This window comes from Typopeltis vanoorti, chromosome 24 (genome assembly GCF_054136105.1).
Source record: "Typopeltis vanoorti isolate ZY-2024b chromosome 24, IOZ_Tvanoo_1.0, whole genome shotgun sequence".
Taxonomy (NCBI): domain Eukaryota; kingdom Metazoa; phylum Arthropoda; class Arachnida; order Uropygi; family Thelyphonidae; genus Typopeltis; species Typopeltis vanoorti.
The window spans coordinates 36599976-36613118 of NC_143572.1; the positions used below are offsets into that span (position 1 = coordinate 36599976).

Genomic DNA, 13143 nt, shown 5'->3' on the forward strand with positions numbered 1-13143 from the left:
ACCACAACCATTCCAATGCCGTCTACCACTGACCACCACCACTAGTATTTCCCCAGGCAATCACAAACATCCATGCCCACGGTGGGATTCGAACCTGCAGCCTTTTAGCTGGAGAGCAGATACACTAACCACTCGGCTAAGCAGGCCGGCTACAGATGTAACAGTTTGTAAAATGCTTGTGTCTTGCAAACGTTATATACAAATCAGCCTTATAAATAAAAACATAAACACAAAATTACCTTGTTTCCCGTCTTCAAAATTACAGGCTTTGATAAGAACAACAAACAAACCAAAATCACACATAAAGGAACATACTTTCTAGACATTGTTATACACTTAGATGATTAACAAATGTAATAAAAATATAATTCATTAAAACTCCACTATACTTCATCCAGTGTTAAATGGACATCATCATTAGGGAGAGAAGAGATCAGTTAACTACATTCAAAACATGAATCGCAAGATAGCATGTCATTTCTAGCTTGTGTCTCTGTCAGAGTAAAGTTGACAGGAGAATGCATTATTAGTGTTCAAAGAAACAAATTAGATAGGATCTATAGTTAAAGAGTAAATTACTTAATATCAGTATTTTTTTTTTTTTTAATTATGAACAGTTAATGGCAGTTGCATTACTTCATTACATTCTCCATTCAGAGTGGTTAGGATTTGGTTAATGTCATAAGGTTTCACAAGTTTAACAAATAGATGATCAGATTTAAATCTGTTGGAATGAAGAATCTTGGTTTCGTTCCATCAAACTCTGTCTAGTGGTCAAGGCCAGATTCAACAGATTCTAAAAATTTAATGTATTCCTGATAATTTGGGGTTCTAATCATAGCTGAATAGCTATGATTAGTAACGAAGTTGTCATGAACAGGGCACTTAATAGTCACCTGATAGGGCGAAATGTAATTTGTCCTTGATAGATGGTAGAAAAGAAGATAGCTTCTGAGCTGGTTTGAAGAAAGTGTATGGATTGTACTTACAAAAAATTGTGCTGTTTCTTTAGATGTTGCTTGAAATGCATTCTCCTGTCAGCTTTGCTGTGATTGAACTCAAACTAATAAGCATGTGCCACTTGACTCATATCTTTTGATTCATGTTCTGAATATAGTTATCTGATCTTCTCTTCTCTCCCTGATGATGTCTATGTAACGTTGGATTTTAAAAAATTAAATTTTTTCTGTGTGCATAACCTTCTAAGCGTATAACAAATCCAAATTATTTAACTCCTTTAAACTTAATAAGCACTGTTATTTTCTCTGTCAACAATGGTCATTGAATCCGTAATTGAATAACTCATACCTGTTTTTCTTGCAAATAAAAAAAATAATAATAATCGTGCATATCATATCTTAAATATGCTGTGTGTGTTACTTCTTTAATGTCTCATTTAAACATAGTTCCTCTTTTGTTTTCTTGGAAATATGCACAGAGATGATTTTATAAAGGTTTTTTTTGGAACTCCATTATTCTTGAGCATAAAAAAGGTTCATTTCTTCTGTGTTTAGTGCACTGAACATTTAACCAGAACAAGTTTGCTACTCAATGTATTTTAGAGAAGCAGTCCATTACTTCAGGGAAAAAAACCATACTTATATAATATCGCTTCTTAGCAGTTTTATCCTCATTTTCAACTTAGTTTCCTTTGAAAGAAAATTCATTTATTAATTTAGAAAAACTTTAATTCAGAAGTGCAATAATCATTTTATTTATTACTTTTTGATTAAATTAATTAATTTTAGATTTTATTAATATAAATGATTTCCTGACAGGTTGTAAAGTATGCAATTTCTTGCTGCTCCATGGGAATTATGTGGGATTTAGCAATATTAGATGAAACGAGTCCTCTGCCTGCAGCAGTACAATCAGTTAGAAGCCATCTAAAAGAATTTATGGATACAATGAGAGAACTTCTTCATCATCCAAGTGATATTCTTGAGGAAGAGGTAAATAGATTATTTCAGAAAAAATGCATACAAATGCTTCAGGCATAGTACAGTTTATACAATTTAAAAAAAAAAAAAAGACAAGCCTTATAAAACTCAAGGAGTTCATAAGGTTTGTCTTTACTTAGGCTGCATCACTTTTATGCTAGCATTGTACTGGATAATACTTTACTGACAATTCCAGGATTCTGAGTAGTTTTCCTTAACATCTCAATACCAGAAAGAGTTTGAAAACAAGACCTATTAATTGGAGTCTTGGGACAAACATTGATTCAGTGAGGGAAGCATATAATAATTTTTGCAAGGATAGAGAAATCCAAACTTCAATGGTGAATTCGAAGTTAAAAGAGGCACTGCTGGAAAAACAAGAAAATTTCGACATTCTGGTGAGTAAATTACTATGTGACCTTAGGAAATGCAAAGAAAATAAGAAAGTTGTGTGTAAAAGTGGTTAAAAGTGCTGTGAAAACTGGCAAAAATGTAGAATATGGATATCAGGAATGTGACAAAACGTTCTGAAAGCTGTTGAAGCTCAGAAATGGAAGAAGAATAATACTGTAAAAGAAATCAAAGATTTAAGATAAAAGTGACAAAAACTGGAGATAAAGATATTCTGGATGTGTGGACTAATATTATTAATGCACCTCTGAGGAGCGCAAGGGCTCGTGAATGGAGAATCATTTAGAAGCTCATACTTAAATACTTATCATATCTCTTCTTGAGCATATTTACTGTGGGTGCACTCACAACATATAATGGTAGTTCATTCCACACACTTGTTGTATGTCACAAGAACTTGACCTCACATACTTCTTAACATCATCTATTCATCTTCTAGAGATGATCTTTGAGTTCTTCTCCACCTTCCATAAGTAGCAACATCTTGCTTTTGTCCATACCAGGAGTGGCCAAACTTGCTTAACATAAGAGCCACATATGATAAACTTCAGATATTTGGCATCTGAAATTTATCATGTACACACATATTTTGTTACAAAAATGTTATACAAATATTAACAGATACATGTATGTAATAATATTTATTCATGTATGTAGTTTTTAAAGTGTTAATTTATATTAGTTTCAAAAGTCACAAAATATACATATATACTGTCGTGACGTGTTCTCTTCATATTCGAATCCGCCATCTTGCTATAAGTCACTTTCATAAAATAAAACACAACTAATTGCAAATTGATCACCAATCCAAGGGTAGAGAAATTTCTATTATACTGCGCCACTCTATCCTTAGATAAGTCTATATAAAATAGCAGGATCAATTCAAAGTTAGTTAGCAGTCTCCCCATTCATTCTGGCCGAAGTATCTATTTTCTACCTGGGATTCCCACAAGATTCGAATTTTTGTGAACGGTGCAATAAAAAGGAATTCAGGCAAACAATAATTAGATTAACAAAATGAAACATTTAATATAAGCTATATAACACATACATAAATTTTACTTCTAATTTTAAACGATAGAATCAAGTTAAACATTAGGTCAATTCAATCACATTAGTTCAATCTTCCAGACTTTCACGTACACCTTCTCGGCTTCTGAGTCACGAGGTTCCTACACTTAATTAAACATAATAGAATTTCCTATCTAATCAGTTTCCACACATTTCTCAGCCATGCTATAAGCACAAAATTATCGCAGGCACTAATAGCTGTAAATATCTCTCAAGCAATTCTTATCTTCAATTCTCAATTTTGAAGAATTTCCACAGTTAAAGTTAGGTTAAACATAGCGTAATTAACACTCAATTCTTCGTGCATTGAAATAATTCAATATGATAGTCCTTACTAGAAATAGTTCCTAGTACATCAATTACGTTGTGAGCATATTTTTTAAATATATTTATTTCACTTAAGAACACATCTATAAGACTTATCCACAGTTATAATTAAAACACTATTAATCGCGCTTTAGAATTCTAGACATCAACTGTAGGGTACTTTAACTATCCTTATTACCACTCATTAACCAATTAAACACTGTGCGGTTCTCCTTAGGGCAAATTAGAAATAAGTCGCAATCCTAGACCAACTGGGTTTATTCAGAATTCTTCACTGAGTGTCCAGCTTTTTATATTATCCGATTACGGCATTAATTTCCTTTTATTATTACTGCTGACTTCACTTTCAGCTAACTATAAGATTCACTTCGTCTTTGCTCGCTTATAAATATTATCCTTTTTTAACTTCTGCCCTTTAGAACCTTTTATTTACTTCTACTTCTCTAGTTTATACCTTTGCTTCCTTTCACTTCAAAATTCCGTCTCCACTCTCCTGTTACTTTTTATTTTTTTTTAATTTTATTATTATTCTTCTCCCAGCTCACGCTCTGTTCCACTCGCGCTCGTTTATTTCATGCGTTTCCATGACAACAAATAAACGTAAACATTTTCGTTAATGTTACATAAGGCTATACCACTACATTGAGTTAATAAAAACACAATAAATAGAATATTAGAGCTACTTAATCAACTCTTTCATTTCATATACAGATAACTATAATAATATTCGCGTTACAATATTTATATAAGATACAATAATTTATACATATATTATTGTTTAATTTATTAATAGCTGATAAAATTCAGAATAAACACTTAAATAATAATTCTTAAATAAGGATTAATAAATAACTTTTATACAAGTCATGATTAATATATGATAAGCAATGTTAAATGTGAATAAGAAAAAACAAAATACACAACATAGTTTCATTCACAGTTTAACAATACCAAATGTTTTCAAACTCCTTACTGATCATTGTTTTAACTATAATGAGCATATTTAATATGGTAAAGAAGTACGGAAACATCTAAGTAAAATATGCAATTTCATTAACATTAAATGAGTGCCAAAAATAAAAATAAAAGATCAAAACGTGGAGGAAAATATGTAAACCAATAAAATTAGAGATATTTTGATTAATCAGATATCTCCTTACAAAATTATAGTCTTATCATAATATTTTTAGGACACAAACAGACATTGCTACAATTATCAGGTCCACTAGCTATTTACTGCTAGTGGAGATCTTGTGAGATCTCGGTTGTGAGTTATTGAAAATCCAGCTAATATGTTGTCAAGGTTGTATGAATTAGCTTGTGATTTGTATGGATTGCACAATGTTTTGACTTCACAAACTTCATTACAGATCACAGTGATTTAGCAGTATGTTGTGCTGAAAATTGAGATGAGTCGCACACTGGCTTTCTTCAGTTCAGGATATTTTATTTCTGGAACTTGCTTCCAGAACTCAATTGTAGACTGAAATTTATGGATCATGTTTAAACCTAGATCTCCCTGTAATTCCATTAGTTCTATTTCCATAGCAGATGATTTTGTAACCAGAGGTTCGAGAATTGGACAACCATCATTGATCACATCAACTACGACTGGACTTATAAGAAAGGTGACACAGGGAGGTTCAGCTTCTGCAAGTCCTCAACCAATCTAGGAAATTATCAAGCAGTCCTTGTAATTTATCTTTGTGGTCTTTTATTTCAATATCAGAGAATGTATTCACTCTTCTTTTGAGATTGGTAAAATAACTGAAGTTTCTTGGCAGTATGTCTTTAAAAAACTCTTAATTCATTCTGAAAGCTGAAAATTGTCTGAATAAGATCAGGATAATCTTATCCTTCTCCTGGAGTGCCAAGTTAAGAGTTTGTAGATGATTCATTTTATCAGTAAAGAACATTAGATCTTGCATACATTCATCATTTTCCAGTTGAGGATAGAATCTTTTCTTTTTTTCAAGAAAAGCAATAACAGGCTCCAGCAGTTCCACAAACCTATTTAAAGACATTACTGGTTGACAGCTGTGTCACAAAAAGAGACATCACTGAATTTATCTTCAATCTCCAGTTCTCAGTGGGTCTTCCCATTTAAGTATATGAAATTGACAGTTTCCAAGTCCAATACATATTTAAAAGAAATATGTTCAGAAAGCACTGAACAAACTTCTTTTCTTGATAATCAGTAGATACCTAAAGCAAAGGTTTACTAAAAACTATTACACATAGTAAACTTAAATAATAAAGTTTTCAAGGATCTAAAAAAAAAAAAAAAAAAAAAAAAGTTAGAAACACAGTCCTTCAGAAGGGAAGACAAAGAGAAATATAAAAAAACTTGTGTATAAGTAGCTAAAAAAAAAATTTCATGTCAAGACTTAGATAAGAATAAAAGAATTATGAGCACCCCGAAATAAAATTTGGGGAGCTTTATAAACACTTAAAAATGGAGGAAAAATACATTAATACATAAAAATAAAAGTACAAAAATACTGATTCATGATATTCTTAGGATGTCTACAATATCAGAATATTATTAGAATTATTATTTAAAAATTATTATGTGAAAAAGCACTTGAAGTTGTCAGTATTCAACCAAAAATGCTGAAATATTGAGGTATAACAGTTTTAGTGCCCACAGTGCATAATTCAGAAGGTTAAATTCTGGAAGATTGAATTGTGCTTTGATAATATCCAGCTATTAAAAAGATATTAAAATGAATTAGAGAAATTTTCCTACTTGGTGTTTGACTGAAAACAAATTTAAGTGAACATACTTGAGAAGAGACAAAAAAAAATTGTAGAAGAAATTCTTGCGGGTGAGGGGGGATCTCCATTTTAGGCCAAATGCCGATCATATTTTCACTTACAGTTGAGAAATCATGTGGCTATAACAAGGATTTTATAGAAATTTTCTAGATCTTGAAAAATCATATCAGAATGTTCCAACAGAAAAGCTATTTAAAATGTTAGTTATATGGTATAAGGAGACATTATATTTTACATCAAACCATCTTTCCCTGTTTTCTACATATTGAAGATATAGGAAGATGCTTTGATATAAAATGAGGTAAGACAGGGATGCATGCTTTCACCATATTTATGCACATCCTTTAGAGACATGTATGTGATTTTAACACAACTCTGGCAGATCATCTTTGTCTTTCTTTCTTTGGATCTGGGGCAAAAGTCACATTGATGTTTTGTACCAGCATTTCCTCGATGTTCTTGGCTTGGAGTTGAAGCTGTTTTGCCTCTTTGCTTCTTGATGATTTTCTGGAGATGACGTGGGAGGCTCCTGGTGTCTGCAAGCAACTTCAGATTTGATGAGAGACTTTCCCAAGTTGGTGTGTTCATCTGCATGCAAGGTAAGAGTTGCTCCCCTTAACCTAGGAAGATGGCTGATAATATTAGTGGCACATGTTCTTCATTTTCTTGACACTGTCTTACCCTCTTTGAAGCATTTGATTTTTTTCCCAAAAAAGGTTTTCCGTACTTATCTGTTCACCTTCCTCAGTACTGGTATTATGGTCACTTTGCATGCAGAAGTCACTGTTTGTATCAGATTTAGCAAGTCTTCCTCATCTAATAATTCTGCTATAACATCTTTCACAACATCTCTTCTACTGTTTGCTGCCATTCGTGCCTAGAAAAACAGGGAAACAAAACTGACCTTCTCAAAAAAAAGTTACACTTCTATGCTGGTGTGGCCTATAGAATTCCCAGTGATATAACATCCCTTAGCAGAAAGGAGAATCAACAACCTTTACTACATTACATGCACACTGAGTTAGGAGAATATACTTGAGGGTCAGGCAGAGCTCTTTGTAGTAGTATTTAGGCACTACAAACAAAACTTTACTGCTTGGGGGCTGTCAGACCCCACCAGCACAGTTACGGGATAAACCTGACATCCAAGTCAAAGATATTACACCCAACTGTTTACTTAATGCAGATTAAGTTATACTTCTAGGCATTAGTTAGACATGATTCTCAGAAGCAGATATATTAACTTCAATTAACTGTAAAGGCTCTGGTATTTTTAGGAAGGAAAAGACCGACAAGGTGTGAAGGGATGTGATGCTAATGATATTGGATGATTGAGTCCATTTAGGATAGAAAGCTATGATTGCAAAATTAGTAACAATTTTACATGTATCAGTGAGTTTGAATGTATTGATCTACGTACGAGGGTCGTCTGACAAGTTCTCGGCCTTACAATGAAAACATGAATTTATAATTTCAAAATTATTTTTATTTTTCAACATAATCTCCCTTAAGACTAATACATTTATTCCAGCGATGCTGCAGTGCCATTATTCTGTCCCTGTAGTGGTTTCCAGCAAGATCTGCAAAATACCCCTCTACAGCTGCAATCACCTTTTGATTTGAAGAAAAACGCCGACCAGCGAGGAAGAGTTTTAGTTTTGGGAAGAGATAGAAGTCAGAGGGAGCCAAATCTGGAGAATAGGGTGGATGTTCTAACAATTCACAGTGCAGATCCCTTAATTTTCCCATTGCCAAATCACCTTTGTGGGCAGGTGCATTGTCCTGATGAAAGATGATTTTTTTTCTTCTGCAAACCAGGTCTTTTCTCACGAATTTTTTCATCTAGTCTGGTTAAAAGATCAGAATAATATTCCCTGGTTATTGTTTTACCCTTTTCAAGATAATTAATAAACAAATTGCCTTTAGCATCCCAAAACACAGATGCCTTGACCTTTTCTGCTGATAGAACCTACTTTGTCTGCTTTGGCGCTGAACAACTGGCTTCTGTCCACTGTTTCGACTGCTTACAATTTTGGATTCTGGTATGTAATGGTGAATCCGAGTCTCATCCATAGTAATAAATCGATGCACAAAATCAGTTTTATTCTTGTTAAGATGCTCCAAGCACTGTTCAGAGATTTTCATGCGAGTGCGTTTTTGATCTGTTGTAAGCAAGTGCAGCACTCATCTTGCACAAATCTTTTTCATTTGCAATTCTTCATGCAAAATATATCCTACATGTTCTTTTGAAATGCCTATAGTCTCAGCAATTTCACACACTTTGACTTGCCAGTCATCCAATACCATCGTGTGCTTGATCAATGATTTCTAGTGTTGTTACACTTTTTGGATGTCCTTCATGTGGATCATCTTCAAGGCTGCTACGGCCACGTTTAAACTCTGCTGCCCATTTCTTAATAGTCGAAAATGAAAGTGAAGAGTGCCCATAAACTTTTATGAACTTCGAATGAGTTTCTTTTGGCGTTAAACCTTCTTTTACAAAGAATTTTATAACTGCATGATACTCAATTTTATCCCTTTCAAGGGATACAGACAACACTTTTGCTTCAGACAGTTGTATAAAACAAACTACTTGATAAGAATGACTTGCAATTTCACATGAGTGCTTATGGCAGATGTACCAACTTAGAAAAAAAAAAAAATCGTGCCGCTAGTGTTGCTATCTATGGTCGAGGCCGAGAACTTTTCAGACCACCCTCGGATAACAACACCCCACTATGTATTTGATCTCGTTAGAGATCAAATACGTAGTGGGGTGTTGTTACAGACATGGTAGATTGTTTGCTGGTGATGACAAAATGCATCACCAATTGAATTTAATGGGTGCTAAAAGAGTAATCATCATGAGTGACTTTATTCGAATATTGATTAGATAGTGGTAAAATCTCATTAGAAGAACTAAACTAAATTTATTGTGCTGTTTCAAGACAACTTCCTGAAGAAGCATTTGACAGAAGGAACTCGAGATCAAAGAGTATTAGATCTGATTATGCTGTATGTATTTGGGGGGGGGGGGGTAAAATGTGTTCTTCCTTTGGGGACGGTGATCATATTGTACTGACTTGGAAAGTAACTAAATATATGGAAGTTCTATTTAGAAAATTTACATGGTGAACTACAAAGCAGGAAATTAGAACCAACTGAGCAGTATACAAGGTCTCCTGTCCTGTGGTGTATTGGTTGCTAGATGTGAAAGTCATCAGCAGTGCATGCCCTTAAGCATTTAAAAAATACTTAAATGATGCAATATCAGAATGTGTCCCTAGAGTTAGAAGACTAAATAGGGTAGGAATGAAATGGATGTGCATTGCTATTACACAAGAGATTCTAACGAAAAAGATGTGGAAGGAATATTGTTTGCATAAGGATGACATTAGTCATGAAAATTAAGTGTGATCAAAAGAGTTACATTGTTCTGAAAGCTAAGTATGAATATGAAAAGATTATCTAGGATAATTTCTTTGGATTCAACTATGCGGCGTTCTACTTCATTGTGGCATATATGAATGTTTGATGTTGTATTCCAGTCTATTTCGTGTTGGTGTCCTTCATTATTTGTGTTCACTGAGAACATGACATGGTTTGAGAGGGCGCTTGCTCTGGTTCTACTATAAGCGATGTCTCTCTGATGTTCTTCAAGACGGAGGAGGATGGACTTTTCAGTTTGGCCATAACATGGCTTTCCACAGTCACATATGATTTTATATACACCGGGAAACTGAAGATGGTTGTGAACCTGTTTTGGTTGGTTTACAATTGACCTGAATTTAGGAAGAGTGGAAAAGCACGTTTTTATATTAAATTTTTTCAAACTTCTTAGTTTCAGGGAGAGCCAGCTGATGTATGGTAAAGAGGTATAACCCTTGGAGTTGTTCTGTGTCTCTGTGTTGTTTTGAGGATAGCAGTATAGTTGTTTATTGATAGTTTTTGAAGAGTAGCCATTATTTGTGAAGGTTCTTTTGAGATGTTGTAGTTCATTTTTCAGCTCTTCCTCATCTGACAATACAGACCAGGCATGATGAGTCAGAGTGGAGATGATACCTAACTTCTGTGCTGGATAGTGGTGTGAGGATGCATGCAGGTATCTATTCATGTGCGTCGATTTTCTGAAGATAGAGATTTTTAAGGAGTCAGGCATCTTACTAAGTTTGATGTCTAAAAATGGCAGAGATCCATTTTCTTCAATTTCGATGATGCCTGGGTGGAAGTTGTTTAAGTCATTTAAAAAAATGTGAAGATTATCTATACCGTATTCCCAAATAAGGAATATGTCATCCGTGTAACGGAGCCAGAGATGGCCTTTTCTTCGAAATCCTCGGAAAAAAATATTGGCTAGTATTAGAGACAGGGGGCTGCTCATTGCTAATCCCTTATTTTGTTTATAAATTTTTTTATTCAAACTTAAAGTAGTCTGAATTAATACAATGTGACAGCAGACAAACATCTTTTTTGAGATCTTGTCACTTAAAATATTGAGAACCTCTTGAGTTGGAATATCTGTAAAGAGTGCCATTACATCAGAGCTCGCCATAATATCTGAATTGTTGAGCTTTATATTTTTAATGCAAGATGGAGATTTTTTCCTGATAAACCTTTTAAGGAGGATGCTAGATATTTTGATAACTTATATCTAGGTGAGTGAATACTATCAACAATTGGCCTTAGTGGGCAATTTTCTTTATATACCTTTGGAAGGTCGTATAATCTGGGGATGAGTGGATGTAGAGAACAAAGAGAAAGGAGTATGTTTCTTGGAAGTTCCATGGTCTTTTTTAGAAGGTTGTCAGTTCTATTATATATCTCTCTCTCATTGGGTCTCTCTCTCTCTCTAGCTCCAAGTATGTGTATCTGACTCTAATAACTCTAAGATTTTGTTACCATAATCGGTTTTATTTAGGATGACAGTTGCATTACCCTTGTCAGCTTGGAGGATAACATCTTTGTTCTTCGTAAGTTTTTTAATGGCTAGTCTTTCACCAGGAGAAATGTTGTCAACTGGGGGTTTTGCATTCTTGATCGCAAATATGGCTTTCATGTGAAGTAAATTTGCCCCTGCGGTAGAAAGTAGTGAAGTAGCTTTCTCTATCTTAGTGAGAAACAATTCTCTAGGGATTGTTTTAGGCCAAAGGACAAAATTGAAGGACTAAGAATATACGACAAATTTTTTGGGATCTTCATGATGATTGCTAGGGGTGGATCGTTCTTGTGCTGATTTAAACGAATTAAATTTTCTAATTAGCTTACATTTATTAATGTTCTGAGATCTTGAGGCTCGATGTGTGTTTATCTCTTGAATGTAGTTCCATGACACACAGTCTAAGGATGCCACTCATTGGTTTTCTAAAGATGATTTTTTCGTAAAGAGAAAATCTAAATTGCATTTGATATCGCCAATTCTTTCTGATAAAAGTTCTAATTTTGCTTTTTTTAAAATTCTGTGTGCCCTTTCTGTTGTTAAGAAAATTAATAAATGTAAGCAAAAAAACAAAAGCAAAATCTGGCTCTGTTACGTGGATGACATATTCCTTATTTGGGAATATGGTATAGATAATCTTCACATTTTTTTAAATCACTTAAACAACTTCCACCTAGACATCAAGTTTACCATCGAAATTGAAGAAAATGGATCTCTGCCATTTTTAGCCATCAAACTTACTAAGATGCCTGACTCCATAAAAATCTCTTATCTTCAGAAAATCAACACACACAGATACCTGCATGCGACAGAAGAGATTGTTCAACTAATGAGTGCCAATTCTGTTAAAAGCTATCGACCTGATATATGCAACATTGAGCTCACTGCTGTTTCTTCGAGTGAAGAAGAAGCAATGAGCTCAATGTCGCAGGTGTATGAGGATGAGGTATTAGATCTGTTGCACAAACTGAATAATAATTCAGCAATAGGGACTGATGGGATATCATCACGTTTGACCAAGCTGTTTAATATGAGTCTCAGAACAGGTAAGATTCCATAGAAATGGAAAGAATGTATGGTAATTCCATTGCACAAGGGTAGTGCAAATACCAATGTATCCAACTATCGACCAATTAGTATCTCAGGAGTGGTGGTGAAGATTTTGGAAAAATTGGTTATGGCTCACATTCAGAAATGGGTTGACAGTGAATCTCTACTTTCCAATGAGTAACATGGAATTACTGAGGGAAGGTCATGTTTTAGAAACCTGCTCACATTCTATAACAATGTTACCATTCAGCTAGACAAGAGGAATGGGTACACCATGATACTTTTTGGATTTTGCTAAGGATTTTGACAACAGCATGGTAGACTGTTGCATAAATTGGGGAATATGGATGTGGATTATAGAATATTAGTGTGAATTAGAGGATGGCTGACTGACAGATATCAAAAAGTGGTATATGGGTGATGTGAATCTGCAAGATTTAAGGTGATCAGTGCTTGGTCCACTGTTATTCAATCTATACATTAATGATATTGGGAAGAATTTGACATGCGACATACAGCTATTTGTTGATGATGCAAAGATAGGTAGGGTAATCAGGAATGCTGCTGATATCAGTACTTGCGGGGTGATTTGATTAGGCTGAAATTGTGGGCATGGGGAAATGGGTGTTA

At 34.1% G+C, this 13143-nt stretch overlaps 1 protein-coding gene across 2 annotated transcripts in view; it reads left to right on the forward strand.

The window, feature by feature from the left end:
* Positions 1-13143, forward strand: part of SA1 (stromal antigen) — a 327847-nt gene that overhangs the window by 238700 nt on the left and 76004 nt on the right. For both annotated transcript variants that reach the window (XM_090413330.1, XM_090413331.1), the window contains exon 17: positions 1779-1952. In XM_090413330.1, coding sequence (XP_090269456.1) covers positions 1779-1952 — 174 coding nt within the window. The remainder of the gene's footprint in view (positions 1-1778; positions 1953-13143) is intronic.